Source organism: Podarcis cretensis (genome assembly GCF_951804945.1).
Source record: "Podarcis cretensis genome assembly, chromosome: 5".
NCBI classification, from domain to species: domain Eukaryota; kingdom Metazoa; phylum Chordata; class Lepidosauria; order Squamata; family Lacertidae; genus Podarcis; species Podarcis cretensis.
In genome coordinates this window covers 98,620,339-98,645,876 of record NC_137174.1, presented here as the reverse complement: position 1 = coordinate 98,645,876, position 25,538 = coordinate 98,620,339, and the positions used below count along the sequence as shown (strand labels likewise).

General features: G+C 43.6%; 1 protein-coding gene across 6 annotated transcripts in view; it reads left to right on the top strand.

The window, feature by feature from the left end:
• Positions 1–3,997: 3,997 nt before the first annotated feature.
• The window catches only part of ARMC9 (armadillo repeat containing 9), a 93,818-nt gene continuing 72,277 nt past the window's right edge, over positions 3,998–25,538 (top strand). For 3 of the 6 annotated variants that reach the window (XM_079977805.1, XM_079977801.1, XM_079977806.1), the window contains exons 1-9: positions 3,998–4,131; positions 5,433–5,517; positions 6,511–6,636; positions 7,374–7,541; positions 9,699–9,854; positions 11,654–11,746; positions 14,967–14,991; positions 18,511–18,668; positions 20,636–20,734. In XM_079977805.1, coding sequence (XP_079833931.1) covers positions 5,464–5,517; positions 6,511–6,636; positions 7,374–7,541; positions 9,699–9,854; positions 11,654–11,746; positions 14,967–14,991; positions 18,511–18,668; positions 20,636–20,734 — 879 coding nt within the window. In that variant the 5' untranslated portion in view covers positions 3,998–4,131; positions 5,433–5,463. Of the gene's footprint in view, positions 4,132–4,157; positions 4,241–4,298; positions 4,387–5,432; positions 5,518–6,510; positions 6,637–7,373; positions 7,542–9,698; positions 9,855–11,653; positions 11,747–14,966; positions 14,992–18,510; positions 18,669–20,635; positions 20,735–25,538 lie in introns of those variants that run through there. The other 3 variants (XM_079977804.1, XM_079977803.1, XM_079977802.1) reach the window with 3 other exon arrangements.

Here is a 25,538-nt window from a genome sequence, read left to right as displayed (position 1 = left end):
AATGAGGACGTATGAGAAGAGAGCACAGTGCAATGATAAGAACATAAGAAGAGCCTGCCGAATCAGGTCAGAGGAACATCTACTCCAGCATCCTGTTTTCACAGTGGCCAAACGCCTGTGGAAATCCCCAAAACACTCTCCCCTCTTGTGATTCCCAGGAACTGGAGGCCCAGAGATTTCCCTGGCTACTGTAATAAACATAAATCTGCCCTTATTCCCTTATGGGGGACACAAGAGCACTTATAGAGTCCTTTGTAGGTTCTCCATCGGTCGGAGAAAAGAACAGAGGCCAACCAGAGAATATTGAGAAGCAAAGCAGCTAGTAAGCCTGATCTTTATTGATCTGTTGCAACAGGGTGCTCCCCTCACACGCAGGAAAGGAAGAGGACCCCAAACAAAGGTGTGCCCGCCCTTATATAAACATTTTATATTGCCCGCCTTGGAGTCCAAAACCACCCCCAGAAACATCATACATACATCACAGAAGGGGTGTGGCTCAAGACCACCACCCCAATACATCATACCTACATCACAGAAAAGGTGGTCTACAACAGAAATCTGAGTGCGTTGTTTATCTCCTGTCGTTGTTTACCTCCTGTCTGGCAGGTGACCTGTTAATGCTTACTTGATTGGATACCCTGGGGAGCCTGGCTAGTCTTTTGTAGTGATAAATACTTAGTTCCTGAGCCAGGTCACAGGCTCACCCTATTCAAACACAGATATACCCTTAAGACAGGATTTGTGAACCAAAAGACAATGGGGAGGCTCCACCACCTCCAGTTTGGGAGTGAAAATGGTTTCAGAGCAGTCCTCCTGTACTGCTCCAGACATGTGGTCCACACATTTATGTATGCGCTTGGTTGGTACATTTATGAACATTTAATATATTTTTTATTTCACTACTTTCCTTTAATCACCCAATAAAATAGTTTAAATTGGTCCCAGCCAAGCACGGCTTTAAACAGCTTAATCATTGGAACTGGTGAGATACTCATATTTTAAGGCTGTCAAGCCAGGTTTGTTGAAATGCTCTTTTCCTGCAGATACTGCATTCAAACGCAGTTCATAATGGGCATAAATTAACAATGGCATCAAACCTAACAATACTGCATGGCAATTAAGTTTATTACAAAAAAAAATGCAACTAACTAAAATCTATAAAATAATGGAACAAAGGGAGGAATAATAGAATCATGGAATTGTAGGGTTGGAAATTGTTATAAGAATTTTAAGGTCATATATATATATATATATATATATATATATATATATATATAATGTTCATAACTGTATATATAAACTACATGTCTGAAACCGCACGGGAATTAAGTAGTTATAATAACAAAAGAGTGGCCAAAACCCAGATAATGCAATCAGGTAACTTGCCAGACAGGAGATAAACAACACACTCAGATTTCTGTTGTAGACCACCTTTTCTGTGATGTATTTATGATGTTTCTGGGGGTGGTCTTGGACTCCAGGGTGGGCAATTTAAAATATCTATACAGTCATACCTCATGTTACGTTTGCTTCAGGTTGTGCGTTTTCAGGTTGTGTCCACGGCAACCCGGAAGTACCCGAAAGGGTTACTTCCGGGTTTTGCCACTCATGCATGCGCAGATTCTGGGCACCACAGTTGAAGAAGGACACTGACAATCTGGAACGTGTCCAGAGGAGGGCAACCAAAATGGTCAAAGGCCTGGAAACGATGCCTTATGAGGAACGGCTAAGGGAGCTGGGCATGTTTAGCCTGGAGAAGAGGAGGTTAAGGGGTGATATGATAGCCATGTTCAAATATATAAAAGGATGTCACATAGAGGAGGGAGAAAGGTTGTTTTCTGCTGCTCCAGAGAAGCGGACACGGAGCAATGGATCCAAACTACAAGAAAGAAGATTCCACCTAAACATTAGGAAGAACTTCCTGACAGTAAGAGCTGTTCGACAGTGGAATTTGCTGCCAAGGAGTGTGGTGGAGTCTCCTTCTTTGGAGGTCTTTAAGCAGAGGCTTGACAACCATATGTCAGGAGTGCTCTGATGGTGTTTCCTGCTTGGCAGGGGGTTGGACTCGATGGCCCTTGTGGTCTCTTCCAACTCTATGATTCTATGATTCTAAGATGCGCAAAATGACGTCACGTGCATGCGCAGAAGTGGTGAATCGTGACCCACATGAGCGCAGACGTAGGTTGCGTTCTTTTCAGGTTGCGAATGGGCCTCCGGAACAGATCTCGTTTGCAGCCAGAGGTATCACTGTATAAGGGCTTGCACACATGGCTCTGGGTCCTTCTCCTCTCCTGCGTGTGGGGGAGCACCCTGTTGCAACAGATCAATAAAGATCAGGCTTACTAGCTGCTTTGCTTCTCAATATTCTCTGGTTGGCCTCTGTTATTTTCCCCTACCGATAGAGAACCTACAAAAGGACTCTATATGGGCTCTTGGGTTCCCCATAAGGGAAAAGGAGCAGTTTTTTTTACTTATATCAGAAAGGATCCCTAGTCCAGCCCCCAACAATGTCACACTATGATAGTTCCATCAGAGCAAGCATTTCTCTTCCCTTGCATGCTCTTCTGGGGTTTTTATAGACCCCTCAGGGCTTCTTGGTGGGGAGGAACATTATGACACATGGGGCAGGAGAGCGGGGAATCCCCATTGTGTTAGTGAAACCTGGGCTGGCTCCATCTAGTGCAACTGTTTATATATTATTATTGTTATTTATTACTGTTTATTAACTGCATTTATATCCCACCTTTTCCTCCAAGGAGCTCAAGGTGACGTACATGCTTCCGCTCCCCTCATTTAATCCCCAGGAGAACCTAGGGGAGGAGGCTGTGTGCCTTTCCAATGGTGTGGGGAGCAAATCCCAGTTCTAGTTCAGTGCTTTGCATACACTGATCCAGCGCGTGCCCTGTGAGTGCCCTGTGAGAAGCAAGCGCCACCGAGTTCAGCAAGGCATTTGCTCTCAAGTATTTATTCATTTTATTAATTATTTCATAAAATGTATATTTTAAAAAATGTATACAATTTTTTAAACTGTTAGAATATACAGAGTTAGCAGGGATGACCACTAGAAGAAGAAATCAAAATGATGAAAAATATAAGGACTGGATTTTTTTTAATGAATATATGAAAATGCAAAATAAAAAAATTCCTTCCAGTAGCACCTTAAAGACCAACTAAGTTAGTTCTTGGTATGAGCTTTCGTGTGCATGCACACTTCTTCTGAAAATGCATTATAAACAATGCATTATAAACAAACAATTTAAACAAACATTTAAACAAACATTATAAACAAACATTATAAACAAACAATTAGCCTAGCAGGATGGTAAGATTTTCAGTAGGGTAAGAAAAAACTAATGTGTATTATAAGTAGTTGCAATAGATGGTGTGAACCAAGAAACGTGAGGAAAAGAGGAGGCAAAAGGAACCCAGGAAGGAGAGGATGGGAAATCAGAGGAGGAAAGCTTTCTGGTTTTCAGTTTATTTTTCAATATCTTAAAATTGTTTTTTCCCCCCTATTTCAGAGTTTTCTTCTTTGTGGTCTTTGTATTTTTTCGTTCGTTTCCTAGATATGGAATTGTATTAGAAACGCAAATAAAATAATAATAGTAATAATAATAATAATAATAATAATAATAATAATAATATTTATATAGCAGTTTACAAAATGATAAAACATTAAAATCAAGGAAAGCCAACAGCCACACTCTTAAAACACTCTAAAGTTAAAAGTATCTGTGCCCAAGTGGGAAAATGGCCGCCCCTTCACTGCCCCATCTTTCCCAGAACCTTTTGAGAGGGAATTTCCCATCATGCCCTTCTTCCCCAGCATCCTTGGGAAGAGGCAATTTCCCAGCATCCCTCTGGGGCTTCTGCCTTCGCAGCCTTCTCTTCCCTCCTCCCCCTGAGCCAGCCCGTTGCTAGGACGCTTCTTCCCCCACCTTCTTCCCGACCTCTGTTTGGCTGACAGGCCCACGTGACGGCAGCGCTCCCTTGCCATTGGTTCCGAGAAGCCGCGTGGCTTTCCACCCGCTGGAAGCCCGAAGGGCGGGGCCGGAGCGGGACTGCCGTTGCTAGGCGACGGGGAGAGGGAGCGCGGCCTACTCCTCTCCGAAGCCTCGGGAAGCGGAGCAGGTGAGCCGGGTCTGTGGGTTCCCCTTACCCCGAAGCCCGAGGGAATTGGGAGCAAGAGCAGGAGAGGGTTTCCCGAAAGAAAGCTGCGTCTTGCGGGCTGCAGACCCCGGTGGCTGTGAGGTGGGGGCGGCGGGGCGAGGGAAAGGCACTCTGCACATGCTCAGAGGGGGGTGGGCTTTCCTCAAGGCACCTTCCCCAACCCCCTTCCTCTCGCCTCAAGACTGACTGCTCCACGACGGGCAAGAAATTCAACCGGTGAGGTGTAGCCTCTCTTTCTGCGGAGCAGAGCTTCACCTGTTGGGTTTCTGCCTGTGCAGAAATGGTGCTGCAGCAGCCAAGCTTGGAAAGTCGCAGAGAACCTGCAGCCTGGGAGCAGCTTGCACCCCCTGCAACAGGCAAGGGTGGTGGGTTTTCAAGCTCCACCCTTGGGCTGAAGATCCCTGCATTGCAGGGGTTGGACTAGATGACCCTCGGGGTCCCTTCCAACTCTGCAGCTGGTTCTACGAAACCCGGCCACGGAGGAGTGTGCTGACAGGTGGAGGGGAGAGCTGGTGAACCCGAAGCACATTCTGATACTCCAAACAGTAGCTGGGAGGGTCAGAATGGGTCAGAATGTAATGGCCAGCTCAAGCCGCAATATCAGTCCCCTGGCTATGGTTATGGGACTAGACTTTAATAATAATAATAATAATAATAATAATATCTTTATTGTCATTGCCCCCTCTCAGGGACAATGAAAATTACTTGGCTGCTCCACCCACCCAGGTAGGGCACTCCACACAAAATCAGGGAGAACATGCTCACCCATTGGCACGCATGGTTGGAGGAGGGTCAGCCTGACAATATGAATTGTCAGGAGGATTTTCATAAGGAATGGGGAAATGTATAATCTATCTTAAAAACCATTGTAAAAAGCTAAAATCGTTAGTGGGATCGGAATAACACTTGTAGTTTAATGGTGAATTATGGACAGAATGGAGATGCAAAAGATTTGGATTGTTATAAAAGATGCAGGAGGAAAGGACTAACAATAGGAGCCACAAAGGGGAGGAGGGAAGTCCAGGAGATTCTGTGGAATCTTGTTTCTAACATGTAGATAGGTTATTGTAAAATTTTAATTTGAAAAACCCAAATAAATAGATTTACAAAAATAAAAATAAAGAATTGTCAGGAGCTGCCAGCAGGATGCTGGATTCTGAAACGAGATCATTTTTTATGATTTGGAAAAGCTAATTTTGATTGAAAGCAACGCTTTATTTCTGATGTGCTGTTTTTTATAGCCCAACACATTGTAATTGCAGGTTGCGCTACTACAAGAGTCGTCCGACATTTATGATGGGAGACGTCCTCGCTTACGAAGCGGAGCTACTTGGAATGGTGAAGGAGGTGTGTTTTTCTCTTCGAAGTGACTGCTTGTTTAACATTTGCTGAACTTGTGCAGGGTGGTCCAGAATTGCTGAGATGATTATGATGATGATGATAATTTTATCATTTGTACTCTGCTCACCTGGCTGGGTTGCCAGTCAAAAGCATATTAAAACATCAAACTTTAAAAAGTAAACAGCACAATTTTTGTTTTGTTTTTTTTTAAGAAAAAAAAAGTGATTTTAATTTAAATCATCTACAATATTGTCTTATTTATTTTGTAGTACAGTACATTGGTTATTGCTTTCATTTTATGAATCAATGGTCGCATTAGATAGTAAAATTCACATTAAATCAGCACAATTTTTGTTGATGTGAAATCGTCCAACAACGTCTCTTGAAAAGATAATCAAGATACAAATAACAGAAAATACAGAACTGAACCTCAAAAAGTAGATTTAAGGCAGAAAATTGGGTATGTGGGGGGGTGGGTGTGCAGACCACTACTGCAATATATATAAATATGGAATTTTAATCATTCCCAAAATAGGGACATATATGAGGCCTATAACATATAAATGAAGTCTGAAATGCAGTCATCAAATTCAAAGAACCACAGTAATCCTGAAAACCAAAGCTCTTATGACCAGCAATAATACTGAGAACCAGACGCATTTCAACCCGCTAGGGGTCTTCCTCAGTGGTCAATATACAAACCTCAATGCAGTCACTGGAAGTGAATCATTAGACTGGTTTGTATAGACATCATGCTCTGAACTTAACTTATCCATATAATTTTTGTGCACATACAGAAGTCTGAAAATGTATAGGTTGAAATGGAGGTCATGTTTTTCCAGTGCCCAGGCATGTGTATTGCTAGGGCTTTCTCCAGTTTTCTAGTTATCAAAGGTCAGGCATCCAAACAGGTTTCTGTTCTGTTGCCTTAATCTGTTGTTGCTTATGTGTTTTAATGGGAATTGTTGCAGATTTTCTTATAACTTCTTGTGTTTGCAGTATTTGGAGTTTGCAGAATTTGAAGATACAGTGAAAACATTTACAAAGGAATGCAAAATAAAAGGGAAACCATTACCTAAAACTGGGGGTAGTTCAGTGAAGGACTCCAAGGCTCTGATAATTCAGGTAACATTTCTCTTTTTGGTGAAATTAATGCTTCATCTATATGGGAGCCCTATTGCAGTTGAAATCCAAGTTTTTTTCTGCTCAGGTTTGTCTGTCCACACTTCACCACATTGGTGATCCCTTGGTTCAAAATTGCTTTCCCCTGTCCATGCTGGAAGGGATTCCCATTTGGGATGTCCTCACTCATCACTTAAAGCCCACTCCTTAGTTCTGCCAAGTAGTGAACTGCCCTTCAGGTGGTTTACATATTTAATTAATTAATTAATAATAGTAGTAATAGTAATCGTGAGCATGTACTGTAGGGGTGAGGAACATTTTTGTTAGGTGGTTGACAGGTGGGAGGATCCCGCCCACCTGTCAAGGTTGGCCTTTCTGGGTTGGGTGGGGGAGATACCCAGCAAGATGAGCTCAGGGAAGGGGTTGGCACACCTGAACCAAGCAGAATTGAACTCTGTGCCCATCAGGTGGAGAGCAGTGAGGTCAGCTCTGCTTTGCCCAGGGGTTTCTTAAGTGCCTGTACCACATTGTGCTACCTGTACTATTTGGATTTGGCACAGAAATGGTGCCCTGACTTAGGTGCTCTTGATCAGCCTTTACGCTGTTGAGCAGATTGGTCCATGAAGAATCTCGGAAGGGGATTTTCTGGAATTGAACAGTTTCAGTATAAGTGATTTCATCTTTAACATTGCGTAGGAAGTGAAATATTAAATACTTCTTTCTTTTCTTCTCTTTGGAAGGATCTACTAACGTCCTTCACTGATGGAGACCAGGATGTTTTCTTTGAACTGTGGGAAGAAAATATTCCCTCCTCAATCCGAGACAATGAAGCTGTCGCTCAGAAGCTAGAGTTCTATCTTCACATCCATTTTGCCATCTATCTGTTAAAGCACAGTGTAGGAAAACCTGTATGTTTCTTTTTTTAATAAATTTGTCCTTATAGATTTTTACTCTTATCTTTTCTTAAGTGAGTGGAGAAGGCTGTGATTCAGTCAACAGCTGAGATAAATAACCCAACAGCTGAGATAAATAACCCATTGGTTTCACCCGTTTTCCAGTTTCAGCTAGGCTTGTGGCTTTCGCCTAGTTCTCACTAAGATGGTTAGAGTGTCCAAGCTAGGTCTTCTGACTATGTGCTCCTCTATACAAACAATCAAATTAAAAACCCCTCTGTAGAGAAAATTAGATGTCAAGGAGAAGGGTTCTAGCTAACCCTGACAGCTTGGCTTTCTTTGTTGAGGGATTTTTTATTTTTTTTAGGATCATTCTGTTGGGAGCTCTCACCTGCACTTCATAATGGTTCAGTCCAGATTTAGACTGCATTCAGGAATGAACAACTCCTAGCCACAGGCTTATGGGCTTACTCCTCCCCTTCTTGTGTGTAGGAGAGGAAGAGATTAGAAGCTTCTGCTTCTGGCTACCAACAAATCATAGATAGCCATTAATGTCTAGACGCAACAGATTTCCCAGACTATGGTTTGATCCTGGTGGGGCATGCTGGTTTGTGGATAAGGAGAGAAGCGAGTGCATAGACCTTCGTCTGCATGGTGCCCATTCCTGATCCTCAAAACTATGGGTTTACCATGTGAGTAACAAACAAATCCTGCCAACCTAGCAGTTCGAAAGCACGTTAAAGTGCAAGTAGATAAATAGGTACCGCTCCGGCGGGAAGATAAACGGCGTTTCCGTGCGCTGCTCTGGTTCGCCAGAAGCGGCTTAGTCATGCTGGCCACATGACCTGGAAGCTGTATGCCGGCTCCCTCGGCCAGTAAAGCGAGATGAGCGCCGTAACCCCAGAGTCAGTCACGACTGGACCTAATGGTCAGGGGTCCCTTTACCTTTACCTAACAAACCTTGCGATGCACTCTTAAACACACTAGGGAATAAGCCGCACTGAACACAGTTAGCATGCAAATGATTTCACCGAGTCCTGTCGCCCGTTATGCAAGTGTAAAGTACTTTTGGGTGAGTTGCATTCCCAGATTCTTGCTCCTTCATGCCCTCCCAGATGGCGAGATGGTTAGGTAACTGTGTCTCCACAGGAGTCACTGTTTGCTCAGCAGTGACCAATGGACAGATAAAGTTTTTACCTACTGTTTAGGATTAGTTTGAAAGGAAGCAATATAAGCTTAATAGTACTTGTGTAGCACACAGTAAAAAAAAATTAGGGCAGTCTGTTTTGGCAATAAAGCACCAAAATATCCCAGTGGCTCTGAAGAGTCAGTTTGGATGGCTCAGTAAGATCACCTGCAGGCTGCCTGCAGTATTTAATAGGTGAGAATTGATGTCTTCTAGAAATAGAGAGTCTTGCTGTGTGATCTTTTGCTTTCTCTTTGTTTGGGTCCCTGCTCAATTTAAACTGCTGGGCAGGTGTTATAGTGCTACTGGCTACTCAAAATTGCAGGTATTTAAAGATACTTTGTCAAAAAGCTGGAGAACAAAATACTCACTGCATCTCTACTGCTCCCAGTAGATCTGAAATAATACTAAAAAAATCCCATTGTTGGTTTCTCTGGAAGACTGCTGTGTCGTTTCTGAAACCAGAAAAACGTCAGAGAGTAGAAACTTGATAATAGGCGAAATGCAAGTTGCAGAAGAAAACACAGTAGTTGTGTTTAATAATACTTAGGATTTACATAGTCCTTTAGATTTGTTGAAAAGTACTTAAGCATTAAACAACCCAGAATTTTTGATTAACACTGCATTTGTAGTTGAGGGGACTGAGACTAAGAGAGGGAGACTTACTTAAGTCCACCTAGTGAATTTGTGGTAGATGAGAGAGATTGGCATGGGGGACTTCCTGATTGGTGGCTATGCAGCCATTGTGCTTTAGTAGTGCAATCTGCTTCCTCCATTTCTGCCATCCTGGTTCCATGCACCCTCCTCAAGACATCGCTTATGGGAAAGGGTGACTCGCATAGAATCCAAGCATCTCGTGTGGTGTTTGAGGATAAAATAAGTTTGGGGGCCTCTGCACCAATTGATATATAAAACCAAGATTCCCACCGCAAGTTCCGTCCTGCTGTTTTCCAGGTTGCTGACTTGTGTTTCTTCGTTTTTTTTAGAACAAAGCAGCTTTGGATGAAAGGGTTGCACGTTTTAAAACCTATTTGGAGACCAAAGGGGCAGCACTGAGCCAAACTACAGAATTCCTTCCATTCTATGCCCTACCATTTGTTCCCAACCCTATGATCCACCCATCTTTCAAAGAACTTTTCCAGGTATGTACTGAGTGGCTTCTAGTCATAGTGGCTGAATCCTACCCTCAGGATCAGCAGCAATAGGATTTGGATATTTGTTTATGTTACTCATTTAACAGAAATTCTATACTGCTTAACTGCAGAAAAGCCCAGAATGCTTTAAGGGTTTTCAAAGAATACAAAATATACAAATTTCCAATAAAATCTGCTGCTATGGGTGGATGGGACTGTTGAAGGTTGTTTGCTGCACTTCAGTATAGATAGGTGAAAATATAAATGATTAAAAAATGGTCATGAAAAATCTATAAAATTGTTAAAAATGAGGTTATAAAAAAGCAAAATTAGTAAAATCAATATTCAAATATATATATTCTAAGTGAACATTATAGATCAAAATACATGTCACCTTTACATGTTGGGTATGCTTGCCTAAACAGAAAGGTATCTAGCAGGCAACGAAAGGATTCCAGCGAAGGTGTCTACCAAATGTAAGCAGGCAGGGAGTTCCACAGTGTAGAAGCTGCCACCAGTCCCTGCGAGGAAACATTATGCTGGACTAGGAAGGCCTTTGGTCTAATCTTACATTCCAAATCACAAGGAATGATGAATGATGGCTTCTCTGTCAGGAGTGAGGGATGCAGTATTAATTTTTAGCTCAGCAATGCTTAAAAATTGTAGAATGCTCAAAATTGTTGAAGAACCCCAGATGCCTGATGGATCAAACTATGTTAAAAGAGTTGCCAAACAAGAGAGAAAAACAGCCGGGGTGCAAGCTGACCATTGCCTTTAAAATCTGCTTGCTGAGTCTACTGCAAAAATGGCCACCTCTTCTTGTCAGTATGTCAGAAGGCTAGCTGTTACTGGATGTGAAGGACTTCTCTCTGGAGGGCATTCAGCATCTGGTGTTGTGGCCAGACAGGCCTCTTCCCACATGCTCAACTGTTGCGTCTCAGGACTCACACTTCCTCTTGTCCCACTGCTTTCCTCCAGGGAAAACCGCTCTTCAGCACTCAGTCAGAGCAAATAGCAATTTGGGTTTTCTTCAGATGGACGTTTGCTCCAGTTTAGCACTAAAGAGTGGATTTTCCCTGGGAAAGGAGTGGGGCAAGGTGAAAACTTCTCTGACCCGTGTTTTCTAGGCTTAGGAACATGGACAAGAACTTAAAATTACTGATTTGAATAGCTGGCTAGGTACATATGAGTCCATCTCCTGATTCCAGACTGTTTAGGGTTTGACAGGTTAAAATTAGCACTTTTTGGACTTGCAAACAAATTGGTAACCAGATAAGATTTTTTAATATTGGAGGAATATGTTCAATATGCTTTTTCCCAATTCAAACTCTGACGGGTCTGTTTTGAACCAGTTTCCAAGTATTTTTCAAGGGCAGCCTCACAGAGACCACAATACCCTATCCAAGTTAGCTGTTACTAAGACCTTTAAAGACTGTGACTCATTAGGACACAATCTGCTTAGATTTCGGTATACACTATTGTCACCAAGGTTTTCCTGTGCAAGGGCTTCTGTGCAGCTCTTATCATTTCAACAAAGTTTGCAAAAGAGAATTTCATGGTGGTTTCTGCTCCTACAAAATTGCCCTACTGTAGCTTAAGTAGCCCATCCACATTTGCAATCCTCTTAATAAAACTACCATGGCTTCTTCTACATACCCCAAATTGTCTGCTATTCTTTGCATTTCACCAGGAGCCATGTTTTAAGTGACATATTCCTCGCTTTTTGGCTTGCAGAATGCTGGTATGTGTTGTAGAAAATTGCTGTACATATTTGATAAACAGTTCTGATTTGTGTGTTGCTTTTCTAGGATTCTTGGGAGTCTGATCTAAAAATGAGGTTGGAAGAATTCCTGTCTGCGTCTCTAAAAGCCAGCAATACCCCAAGACTTCTAACTCTCTATGTATCCTTTGCAAAATGCTCTAAAGATAATTCACTGCAATTTAATCCCTTTCAGGGGAGCAGTGAAATTAGTGGAGCTGTCAGCCAGTTAATGATACTCTGCAGCCTGTGTATATTTACTTGGGGAAAAGTTCTGGGATCAGCATTATACTACTTTCAAGTAGGCTGCAATCTGGTGTATTTTTAGATGATTAATTAGATATATTTGTATTGATTAATCATTGCATAAGCTTTTCAGAATCTGGGCCTCATCCATACCTTGAATGCTTTATGAAACACCTGAGGGCAACTTACACAAGGGGTGGGGAAACTTTTTGGCCCAGTGGGTCAGATATTTTATCTCCTTCTGTGGACCAGTGTTGGCAGGTGTGCAGGACCACTTACTGGTTAATCATCTGATGCCATAATGATGCAAGACAGCTGAGATTTGTAAAAGCTTTGCACAGTGCTTCCCAAACACCTAAGCACCAGCTGGTTGTCAGGCCCTTGGGAAGCACATTTGCAAAGCGCCCTGCACATAGCACCTGACATACCTGACAATCAGCTGGCTGCCAAGTGCTTGGGAGGCATTGTGCAAAGTGCTTTGCAGGTACTCGCAGTCAGCAGTGCCTGCAAAACCCCTTTTGGCCAAGCTGAAATATGATGTCTGGTGTAGGGCAGGTGAGCGTGGCTTGACTGAAATGGCCACGCAGTCCAAATCTGGCTCACAGACTGGAGGTTCTCCATCCCTGGTTTAGAGTCAAGCATAGTTCATTTGGAAGGGATTCCATAACCATGGGGCCACCACTGAGAAGGCCTCCTTTTTGTAAAGAAAAAGTTGACCATTCTCTGTCCACCGTAAACCTCTCTGCTATAAATCGTGCCTACTTATCCCTGATTGCACAAGAGGACTGGCAGGTGGCCTTTCAAAGATACAGTGCTGAGGTGGCTTACGTAGTTCCATCCTCAACGACTGCTTAAACTGGCAGAGCTGAATTAAAAGCCTCTGGGACTGCACTGGTGTCTGTCTTCCCTCTCTTTCACCCTCCAAAGAGAAACATGCAGTTAAGGTATATACTTCTGAATCTTTGGCACATACTTATATGCTTGTTTATAGTGGGTTGCCATGATTTAGAATCAAGTGGCTTTTGCCTGAGACAAGTGTCCCTGCATGAACCTTCTGTTGGCTGCTCAGATCCCAGCCATTGTCTGGTGGAATTTTATGAGACAGTTCCCAAGCCTTCAGGCTTGTTTACATACCTAGGAAGAACCAAGGATCCCAATGCATTCCTCATTTTATTATGCAAAGTTTGCTGCATCCTTAAGGAGAGGTTGTCACTCAGCAATGAACCGTATGGAAGGTCCCAATTTGTTTTTTGTTTTAATTTTTTTATTAGGTACTTCAACAAAACATATTAAAACATATCATCCTTAATTTCCCCCCTAATTTTCCCCCTCCCATAAACAACCCGCCCCCCCCCCCCCGACTTCCCTCAGTTCCAATCTCTGGTTTCTCTATAAATACTATTCTCTGCATGTTACAGAATTGTATAAGTCCTTAATTTATCTAACTAATTATTATCAATTAAAAAAATTGTGAGTGTTTATTCAAAGCCTGCCAAGGAGTCCAATTCACTTTGTTGCATCTTTAGGTGCTTTGTAAAATGTTCCCATTCCTCTTCAAAGTCACAGTTATCCTTGTCCCATAGTTTATGTGTCAATTTTGCCAGTTCTGCATAGTCCATCAGTTTCTCTTGCCATAATTCTTTAGTCTGGATTTCCTCAGTCTTCCATCCTTGTGCTATTAAGACTCTCGCTGCTATTGTTGCATACATGAAGATGTTTTTCAGCTTCTTTGGCAGGTCTTTTCCTACAATTCCTAACAAAAATGCTTCAGGTTTTTTAACAAATGTTAGATGGAACATTTTCTTCAATTCATTGTATATAATTTCCCAAAAATTCTTAATTTCATTACAATCCCACCACATATGGTAAAATGTCCCCTCCTTTTTCTTACACTTCCAACATAAATTTGAACAGGTTTTCATTTTTCCTAACTGCACTGGTGTCATATACCATCTATACATCATTTTCATATAATTTTCTTTCAACAAAGAACAATCAGTAAATTTTAAATCAATTTTCCATAACCTTTCCCAATCATAATGTTATGACCTATATCTTGTGCCCATTTGATCATGACTGATTTTACCTCTTCATCTTTTGTCTCCCTTTCTAGCAGTATGCTGTATGCGGCCTTCAATAGTTTCACTTTCCCTTCAATCACTTCTTTTTGAAACCTAGATCTTGTATAGCTGAACCTGGAAGGTCCCAATTTGAATCCCCATCAGAAGAAGGTCTCTAGTGGCAGGGCTGCCTGAGATCAGGGAGAACAGCTGCCAGTCAGAGCAGAGTCTGCCAGGCTAGGTGAACCAGTCAGTGGCCTGGCACAGTGTAAGGCTCCTTGCATTTGTCTGAGTTGTTATTTCTCACACTTAAAAGCAAATTTCTAGCATGTCTTCCATCTGTGTCATACCTCAGCTGCAAGAGCTTGTACCCTTCATGCTTCGTTCTCTGATTTGTCTTAATTTCATTTCATTCATGGGGGCCTATTAGCCAATACTGTCAGGTGGAGATATCATAGCTTACGCTTTGCATGCAGTAGTGGATTCCACTTTCAGTCCCTGGCATCTGTCATTGCAAAGTGGTGAGAAGGCCTTCCTCTTCCTGGAACTCTGGTGACTTGCCTTCACCAACGTGGTGCCCTCCAGATGTTTTGGACTACAGTTCTTGTCAACCCTGGCCAGCATGACCATTGCTGATCAGACTAAAACATCTGGAGAGCAGCAGGTTGGCAAAGTTTGACTTCATGCAAAGGTCCATTAAACTTGCTTGGGTCGACAACACCCACCTCTTATTCCCTGCAAGTTTTCCAGAAGCAGACATCAGACGCTTACAAAAGAATAAGAACGACAAGAGAGTCTGGGGAGACAGATAATTTGAAACTGAGTTGAGCTATAGTGCAACACCTTTCACTTAAGACCAGATGTTGAAAATGTGTGAAGGAGCTGGCGTGGACCAGCGTTCTCGTAGTCTTGCTGAGTCTTGGTTCTCCATCTGTAGGATTTACAGGAGTTTTTTGTCCTTAAAAAGTGCTACGAGATCAACGAGGCACCAGTCCATTTTCTCTCACTGTTCACTGAGCGCTTCTTTTCCTTAGCTCTCATTCTCTCCCACGGCAGAAGGAGAACGCACAGTGCAGCCAAGGTAAATAAGCAGGCTTTCTGGAGATGACATGTATATTCTCTTTTGGAATCAGAATGCCTGTCATATGGCATTAAAATGGTGATTATATTTAGGCTCTGAGCATTTTTACACATGAGGCTAAAATGTTTGGGCGGTATCCAGTTAAAGTGTTCCATCAGCACAAGAATGTACACTTGTGCAATGGACCCCCTCCCCCATTTGCACACCCTGCACATTGCCCAGATCTGCTCCAGACAGCAGAGCCCTGCCTGCCTGCCAGCCAGCCTGCCTGCCTGCCTGCAGGACCCCACCACCCAGCAAATAATGCATTCCCTCCTATTGAGCTTCCAAAAAGAGCACTTACAAAAACATTGCAACTGGGAATTGGTGGGTGAGTTTGCTTTTCCTCCTCCCTCCCAATCCATTTTTCTTTTGCATTGCACCTTTTACATTAATAAGCCTCAGAACAAAATTTGGCTGATGAGCAAAATAAAAATACTATATATAAGCAGTCAAACACAACACTGGACTAAATGGTGGACTCCTAATCCAATGCAGCAGGGAAATCCTTCCATTAATATTTATTAATGTCTGGAGCTGCCCCAACTAAGCCTTTAAACATGTTCAGAAGTGCATTTAATTATTGATGTGTATATGTAATTTTTAATTCTTTGATAACTACTATATGGTGTGACTCTTTCCACGGATAATGTCCCTTCTCATCCAATCTACTGTTAAAATCACATTTTAGTTTTTGTCAATAGTTATAAAAGCCTGAGACACAAAAGAAATCTGGTTTAGAAAGCAGTAGGTTCTTCTGAGCTTTGCCAAGACTACGGGAGCCTGGAAAAATCAAGTTTCTCGGTTGTGTAGGACAAAATACCTGGTAGGCAATTGATGGCTGCGGTTGCATGGTTCATTTTGTTGTCGGAACAAAATCAAAACGAAATGCTTTTCAACTGGGGGGAAAATTTGACTGAAATGTCCTTGGAAATCCTTTTAATTTTTCTGGTCTGCTGAAGCTGATGAAACTAAAACAGCAGAGCTGGGAGTGGAAAGCTGTTTTTGACCTTACTTTAGAGTTTTTTCAGTAGATTTGGAGCTTTAGGAGCTCTCCAGTGCTGTCTCTTATCATTGTCAACAGAAGCAAGATTGAAAACCAGCCTAGTACTGTAAATGATTTCATTTTTGCTTGCCTCTTTTTGCAGCAACTCGAACAGCTGAGAAAGTTTCAGGTTCAGTAATGGTGGGGAAGGCAGAGGCTGAGATTCAGACTGGTCACAGTGGTTTTGTGAGTGGCCACTCAGCTACCTCTAGGGAAGGGGCTCTGTACATTTTCTGGGAAGAAATGCAGGTGTGATGTAGTCTGGCTTTGGGGAGGAATGTTTAAGGCACTTCTTGTATATTCTTGAAATTAAAAGCTCAATTGGTGCCATATATAAGTCATGCTTTTGAATTCTGGTGCTGGAGGAGAAGAAGATCCAACCTCTCCATTCTTAAGGACATCAGCCCTGAGTGTTCACTGGAAGGACAGATCCTGAAGCTGAGACTCCAGGACTTTGGCCACCTCTTGAGAAGAGAGGACTCCCTGGAAAAGACCCTGATGTTGGGAAAGATGGAGGGCACAAGGAGAAGGGGGCGACAGAGGTCGAGATGGTTGGACAGTGTTCTCAAAGCTACCAGCATGAGTTTGACCAAACTGCGGGAGGCAGTGGAAGACAGGAGTGCCTGGCGTGCTCTGGTCCAGGGGGTCACGAAGAGTCGGACACGACTAAACAACAACAAATAACTGAAATGCAGCTCAAGACCCTCCTCAGGGACCCCCTCTCCCCATATAAACCAATGCAGACCCTGCAGTCATCCTCTGGGACCCTTGTTTGTGTGCGACCTCCGCAAGAGGGTGGCGACATGAGAACGGGCCTTTTCAGTGTTGGCTCCCTGATTGTGGAATGCTCTCCCCAGGGAGGCTTGCCAGGTGCCATCATTAAATCTCTTAAGGCACCAGTCAAAAACTTTTCTTTGCAACCAGGCCCTTCAATGCTTAACTATCTGGGGCCTTTTAGAAGTAGGTAGGATGTTTTTAATGTGTTTCCTTTCCCCTACTTGGTTTTCATGTATCTCTGTTTTTTGGGTTGGTTGTATGTCGCTTTGAGTTTCTTTGGGCAAGATAAAATAACTTAACAAATTTAGTAAAAATAGAAGAAAAGAACAAGCATCCCAGAGGGTAGGGATGTGAGTGGATTTGTGATGGTGCAGCTGCCAGACATCTGTGCTGTGCTGTACAATGCTGACTTCTGCTCTCAAATAGCAGAACCGTGGAGAAGATTGTCCATTTGGTAAGGGACAGCGAGTGCTTCCATCAGTCAAGTTGCGTATGTCAGTATGGACCCTAAAGCAGGTTGCAATGCTTCTCTCCCTATTGCCTCCCCCATAAAGGTTAGAACTGCTGGGTGTTTGTTGGAAGAGGCAAACACACATCACTTTTTGGTACTGGGATGGTGATTCCTGATAATATATACGGCTTCAAATGCACCTTCTAAAAGCTGTTCTATATCCTAGCAGAGGAGTTTTCAAGTATTTCCTCATGAAGTGATTCCATCTGGGAAATGAAAACACCAGTTCTGTTTTAATGCTTTGTTGTAAAGTTGATTTCTGTGATTTTCATTTGAATGTTCCCCAGTAAATACTCAGCTCTGTTTACAAGTGCCACCTTAACTATCCTGAGCAATAGTTGCTGAGACAGAATGTTCTAGCAAGACCGTTAAATTGTCTAGTTTTAGAGGCAAATATTCTCTGTCCGCTCTCCTATGTTTTGTTTCAGTGTTAGGGTAGTGATGTAATCTAGAGGTGACAGGACATTCTCCCTCTCCTGGTCTATGTCTTATGACGGTGAGGATATTGTCTGACAATTATACTTGGTGCTGCAAAACTGAGTAAGTGCTCCCTCCTGCTCTTTTGTCACCACGTTGGATTGTTAGCCAAAGTAGGCGCCAACAGCATATTCCGTGTGTCCATGTAAATGTTATATATAGTTTGTTCACTATGCATTTGGAATCTTCTTCAGATACTGTGACCAAATTTTGCATGATGGTTGATGAGATCATGGAGCAAGTCTCTGGCTGTGCTTGGCTACAAATAGGCACCATTTTGGATCGAGATGATGATGAAAATAATAATAATAAATTTTATTAATACCCTGCCCTTCCCGGCCAGAGTCGGGCTCAGGGCGGCTAACACCAGTAAAATTACAGTAAAAACATAATAGGGGGAAAAACCCAATTTAAAATACAGGTTAAAATGCAATTTAAAATGCAGAGATGGCACACTGAACCATTCAAAACAGCACTTATTTTCATCACAGATTTCAAAATTGCACTTTTTTGTTACTCAGAATTCATGATCAACACCATGTGGAAGGCATTGTACGTGTGTGTTTTGCATTAGCCGGAGTGCTATGAAGGAAACAGGACTGTGCCAGTCCTCAGTATGTCAGTGTAGACGGTAAGGGGGAAAGGCTCATAATTTCCCTTTATTCCACAGAAATGCTGCAGCAGCTACATCAGCAGCTGGTGGAGTCTGAACGCAAAACCATGACCTACCTCAAGCGGTTCAACAAAATCCAAGCTGACTACCACAACCTCATTGGGGTGACAGCCGAGCTGGTGGATTCCCTTGAGGCCACAGTCAGTGGCAAAATGGTAAGGGGGAACTTGAGAGCATCCACATTTGGCGGTTGGGATAAACCGCATTTGCATATTGCCAAATACTTCTTATTCAGATCGGTCTGATGAAGGAGGCTCCTGCGTGTGAAGTGCCATGCCTACATAAATTGGAATTAATGCAATTGAGGCCTTAACTGGCAGTGAATGACCAAGAAAGAGACCATGGAGGTTGCAGTGAATAGCTAGATGAGGATGTCATTCCAGTGAGTGGCAGCTGTGAAAAAGACAAATTCCATTTTAGGGATTTAGGAATGAGATTGAAAATCAAACTCCCAGTATTGTGATGACAAATCTGTGCTGTTACTGCACTTGGAATGCTGCGTATGGGTTTGCTCAAAAATGTTCAGAAAAAGGCAGCCAGAATGTTCACGGGGCAGGAAAAACTTCCCTACGAAGAAAGGTTTTGTAGTTTAACGATACACTGTAAGATGCAGTGCTTCCTTTTTGCCTGTCCTGAATCTCCCTCCACTCAGTTTCAGTGGCTAATAATAATAATAACAACAATTTATTATTTATACCCCTCCCATCTGGCTGAGTTTCCCCAGCCACTCTGGGCAGCTCCCAATCAAGTGTTAAAAACAATACAGCATTAATATTAAAAACTTCCCTAAACAGGATAACCGCAAGCTCTAGAGAAAGGGAGAAAATCTTCTCCCTATACACTTTCTCCACACCCTAACTAATTTTAGTTCCTCTCAATTTCTCTTTTTCTAGTCTAAAAAGCCTTGTCTCAAGGGGCTCCAAGAAAATTGAACACCCATTCTTTGCGAATCTGTTTACGGTTTTGTTCTAGTTCTACCAGGTGGTGGCGCTGTTTAGCTGAGCGTTGCATTCAAAGGAGTTTTGGAAATGAGCTGTGAGCTCATCCCACTTTGCATTTTATGATCTTGGATTTCATACACTTATTTCATACAATGATGCAATCACAGTGGCAGAAAAGGCTAAATGAAGACCAGCCCTTCTCCCCTCTTCCCCCACATCCCAAGGTGAGGAAGGCACAGAATTTTATCTTTTGGTGCAGGGTGGTATATATAAATCTAATAATAAATAGAATCTGCATCTCACAGAATCCCACTGACAAGAGAACAGGAATATGCTTCACCAGCACAGTTGGCTTCCAATGACTCAAGCAAGCATATAAACCCCCACTTGCGAGAACGAGAGCTGCCTCCTCACTTCCAAAATCCCAAGGGGTTACTAAGACAGTCAAGTTACAGATAGGTAGCCGTGTTGGTCTGCCATAGTCAAAACAAAATAAAAAGATTCCTTCAAGTAGCACCTTAAAGACCAACTAAGTTAGTTCTTGGTATGAGCTTTCGTGTGCATGCACACTTCTTCAGATACACTGAAACAGAAGTCACCAGACCCTTCTATATAGTGAGAAGGTGGGGAGGGGTATTACTCAGAAGGGTGGTGGGATTGGGTGATTGGCAGATAGCTGTGATGAGCCTGTTGACGACTCTAACGACTTCAATAGGTCTTACAGGAAAAAGCAAGGGGTGAGAAGGTGAAAAATGGCTTTGTCATGTATAATGAGATAAGAATCCAATGTCTTTGTTCAGACCAGGTCTCTCCATGGTTTTAAGTTTGGTAATAAGTTGCAATTCAGCAGCTTCCTGTACAGGCCTGATTTGGCCTGCCAGACTATTTTGTCTGAGCTACACCCCCCTGCCCCACGCATGACATAGATGGTGTCTGGTGTGGGGCAGTCAAGGGGCTTTGCAGGGATCTGCAAAGTATGCAGCACAGTATGGCTGTTCTGCCATACTTTTACTGACATGACGCAAGCATTCCTAGCCTCTCCTCCCCCGTTTTTTGGCCCTCACACCTATAAGAGCAGGGTGGCATTCGGTCCATTTTGGCACCTCTTTGTGCAAATAAGTAGCCAAGGTCAAAAGAAAATGTAATTTCCCACTGACTTGATGTGTTACCTTTTTTGGTAGATCACCCCAGAAGATCTGCAGAGTGTTTGTGTTCGTTTATTTAGCAACCAGATGAGGCAGAGCGTAGCGCATAGCATAGACTTCACAAGGCCTGGAACTGTGAGTATAACCTTTGGCGCTTGTCTTTGTTAAAAGATAAAACCATGACTCTGTGGCCGTACAGTGATGTACCACCTAACCAGTACACTTCCCCAGCATAAGTCTGTGACGGTTTTGTCATGTGCTGATGGCCTTGAGGAAGGCCGTTTCTGCCAGTTCTCCAAAAGCAGAATGTGGTGCACTGGCAGCACTTTTACATGTGCGGAGCACTCTCTAAAGTAACAGTTCCCAAAGACTGTCAGTGGCCCATGAGCGTCACTGAAGTGGTCTGCAGTGGCAGCTCTGCAAAGTGGTGTAGCTTCATGGAGGTGGGGGGCTCAGGTGTGTAGAGCAGTGTTTCCCAACCTTGTGCCTCCAGCTGTTTTTGAACTACAACTCCCATCATCCCTGACTAGCAAGACCAGTGGCAAGGGATGATGGGAATTGTAGTCCAAAAAAACAGCTGGAGGCACAAGGTTAGGAAACACTGGTGTAGAGAATGGTGGGCACAGTGGCCCCTCTGTTGATCTTAGAACCTTGGTGGGTAGGGCAGGCCAGTTGTGATGGGAGGGTGCTCTGCCTTCCCCAGAGGAACAAAGCCATGGCTGGTGTCAGAGGAGAATGCCACAATCACATAGACCAGTAAACACATAGTTCAAAGAGCAAAAACATGACCTTCACAGACTTGGTTGAGTGCCAGGCCGAATGAGCAGAGCAGCTCATTCCTGGTGGTCTTCCTCCATGAAAATTGGTTGCTGAGACTAAAAGTCCCTGCTTCCTCACCAGAGCTTTTTCCAAGCAGTCAGAGATTGCATCTGCATGCAGTCAACCGCTGCTCTTCCCTTTTTATGCCTTTTCTGGTTCTGGGAGACCAGGCAGGAGCGGAGCTTGTCGCAGCAGCAGGCAGAGACACTGACGACTCTTCACCATACTGACTCATCTCTGCCTCTTGGCCTCTCCTGCTTCAGCTTCCGCCTCTGATTCTGGACTTCTCTCTGCCACAGACTCCCCCTGCTCACTGAGCCCTGTTACCTCTTCAGCTTCCGACACCTCTTCTTCCCACTCCTCTCCCTCTGACCACTCATTGTTGTCCTACCACCACACCTCGGACTCTGAGCCTTTTCTTTGGTGGTTTCCCAGCTGGTTCCTCCACCATATTTCTGTATTCAACCAGTTTATGACATCTGGGGAAGCTCCTGAGTGGGGGGGAAATAGGAAAGGAGTGGAAAAGTCAGAGGGAAGGAGCCAAGCTAATGCATGAGCAAGAGAGTGACTCCGAGTGGGAGTTCTCCATTAATAAACAAAAAGGATAGCAGCCTGTTCCTAAAAATATTCATATTGATTTTTAATGGTATATTATTGTATTAAAAAAGAATTCCTAATTTTTTTGAAGAAAAATATTTAATATTTAGCACAGCGCTTTGCAGTGGCTAAACAACAGGCAGAAAAATCATTAAGTGGTCTGCCAAGACCCTTGGTAATTTTCAAGTTGTCCAGGCGCAAGAAGTTTGAGAGCCACTGTAAAGCTTTTAATTTGCTTGCTTATAAAACATGAATGGGAGGTAGGGCACTATTTGTTCTCATTTTTACAGACAGGAAACTGAAGTTGCAAGTGAGTGCTTTAGCAAGGCCATCTGTTGAGTGAGTTTGTGACTCTTCGAACCAGGTCTTCCAAATCCAGCCGGCCCTATCTGGTGGAAATACGGACTGGGTTCTGTGTGCAGTTTGTGATTCTCAGCAAGTGCAGAAAACCTGGAGACTGTAATAATGGGATCAGATTTAAACTTGTCAAGAATCTTGGTTCTAATCCCTTGACCCTGCCTTCCTCCCCCAACTGCCACCCAGTTTTCTTTCTGTCCTTTTCCTCAAAGCTCATGGAGCATGCTGCTTACTCCTGCTGTTCCATTTTTATCTCCTCCAACTCTGTTTTGACCCTTTACAATCTGGCTTCTGCCCCTTGCACTCCACAGAAACTGCTCTCACAGAAGCCACTAGCGACCTTCTCACTGCTAAACCTATGGGCCTGTCCTTGGTCCTCCTTGGCTGGGACCTTTCTGCTGCCTCCGATACAGTTGATCTCTCTCTCCCCTACTTGATTCCCTTTATGCCTCGTGATTCCATCATCAGCCGATTCTCTTCCAACCTGCCTGAATAATTGCTCTTTCAAGGTCTCTGTAGGGGGACAACTCCGGCCTGGAAACCAATGTCCCAACTGTGGAAGGACATGTGGATCCAGAATTGGCCTCCACAGTCACTTACGGACTCATTGTTAAATCCATGTTTTTGGAAGACAATCTTACTTGGCTACGAGGGATCGCCAAAGAGGAAAGAAGAAGAAGAGGGGGACACTCTCTTCCTTTGCTTTCCCTGTCTCCATTGGGCTCTGTGGGTGGCCCTCTCCTATCCTCTGAATATCAGGGGAGGGAAACCTTTGGCCTTTCAGAGATTCACAGCTCCCATCAGCTCCAGCCAAGACTACCAGCGATCAGGAATGAAGGGAGTTGGAGCCCACATAATTTGGAAAGCCACAACTCTCTCTCTCTCTCTCTCTCTCTCTCTCTCTCTCTCTCTCTCTCTCCCTCTCCCCCCCCCCCCACACTCTATATAGACTTTGTCCCTGGATAGCCTCATATTTTCCAGGGGTTTCCAGTACCACTCAAACACTGATTGCGCCCAGCTGCATCTCACATCTTCTGTCTTCTGTCCAATGCTTTCTCCAGCTGCCGCTCAGATGCTTCTGCTGGGATGCTTCACCATCCTTTTGGGTGCCACATGTCAGCGGGAGCTGGGGCCAGAGGGCAAAGCAGTCTGAAGTGAGCTGCTTCAGGGCAGCATCCTAAGAGGATGAGGAGATCAGCCGCTGCCCAAAGTGGCGAGACAAGCAACAGGTTGGTTGGGGGTTGCACCTTCTGCAGCCTCACAGCTGCTGCTGCTGCAGCTGCCGCCGCCACTGCCATAATAATAATAATAATAATAATAATAATAATAATACGCTGCCCTCCTGAATGGGTTGTCCCAAACTCTCTGGGCAGCTTCCAGCATAATAAAATAATAATAATAAATAATAATAAATTTTATTTATACCCCGCCCTCCCCCAGCCAAGACCGGGCTCAGGGCGGCTAACACCAGATATAAAACAATTGATTAAGATACAACTTAAAAACAAGATTAAAATACAACATTAAAATGCAGCCTCATTTCAATAGAAGCTCAAATCAGAAACTTTTTGCAGATCAAAACGTCAACTCTTCACCAAGGCCAACTATTCAGACTGGTCCTACGTGGGCCAGAAAAAAGCCAGGGAAGTCCCCAAATAGGAGTTCCATCACAGAAGGGAAAAGGAAAGAGGGGGAGGGGATCAAGTTGATTCCAAGCCAAAGGCCAGGTGGAACAACTCTTACAGGCCCTGTGGAAAGAAATCAGATCCTGCAGGGCCCTGGTCTCATGAGACAGAGCGTTCCACCAGGCCGGGGCCAGTATTGAAAAGGCCTGGCTCTGGTTGAGGCTAATCTGACTTCCTTAGGGCCCGGGACCACTAGGGTGTTGCTGTTTATGGACCTTAAGGTCCTCCATGGGGCATACCGGGAGAGGCGGTCCCGTAGGTACAGCAAAAACACCAAACATTAGAAACTTCCTTATACAGGGCTCTTTTCAGATGTCTTCAGAAAGTTGTGTAGTTCTTTATCTCTTTGGCATCTGACAGGAGGGCGTTCCACAGGGCGGGCTCCCTGCCGCATAAATATAGGTTTTATTATTAATAATATTATTTTACACCCCCTCGGCTTGGTGCCATGGGGGGGGGGACCGCTTGCACCGCCCTAAATCCGGCGCTGTGGAGGGGGAGTCCTGATCCTGAGGGGCAAAGAGAGAAGCCACATTCAGCCCTGCATCTTAGTCCCGTGTCCCCCCCCCCGCCCGGCTGCTGCTGCTGCTATAGAGGGTGCGGCATCCAATGAAAGCAAAGACAGCCAGTGATGTAAAGACGCTTGCACTGAATGAGTCTTTGACATTCCTAAGTTCCAGAGGCAGTGAAGTGAATGAGATTGTTGGGCCTTGGGAACTTAAAAGGTGTGGCACTCATACTGTCATATGTTGCTTTTGCATTTAAAGGTGCAACTCATGTTGATCTCATATTATTGTATAAACCTCTTAATCTTTTGTTCAAAGGAGCTGGGCGCATTCTTGCGTTGTTTATTTTTTTGTACCTTCTGTTTACTGCAAATGGTTAGAATTCCAATTGTGTGGTAGCCATCCACTTGGAAAACAGTAAGTTTGTCTTTGCTTTGCAATTTAATGAGGAAGCTCCCTTATTTTTGCTTGTCACAGAGACATTTTTATAAGACATTTTAATAAGCAGATGGAAATCACCACCTAATATTTTAGAAACTTTCAGTCTCTCCCCTCCTTACCCCAAATGCAAAGTTCTGAGTTTTTATGATACAGGAGAGTATAAATTTTCAAGTTACACAGAACTCTTCATTAGACAAAATACAGCAGCTTGCCTTGCTCACAGTACATACTGCATCTTTTCAGAAAGCAATATAGCCTTGTTTACATATGCAGCAGAATGAGAGGAAAATGCGATAATAGAATGAATGGGGAAACTTGAGGCTTCAGATGTGAGGTTCCATTTTTTAAAACTGCCTCCAGGTAGAAAACTTAGCACAGCAGGGAGTGAGTTGAGCTACAAATTTCTCCCTGTTCTGCTAGTTTTTTATGTGCATGGAGGTTTTTCACAAGGGGGAAGACTAGGGACGGGCAAATCTACTCAGTGATCTCAGGATTCTACTGCTTCATTCTGCTGAAGCTTGTCACGTATGTCAC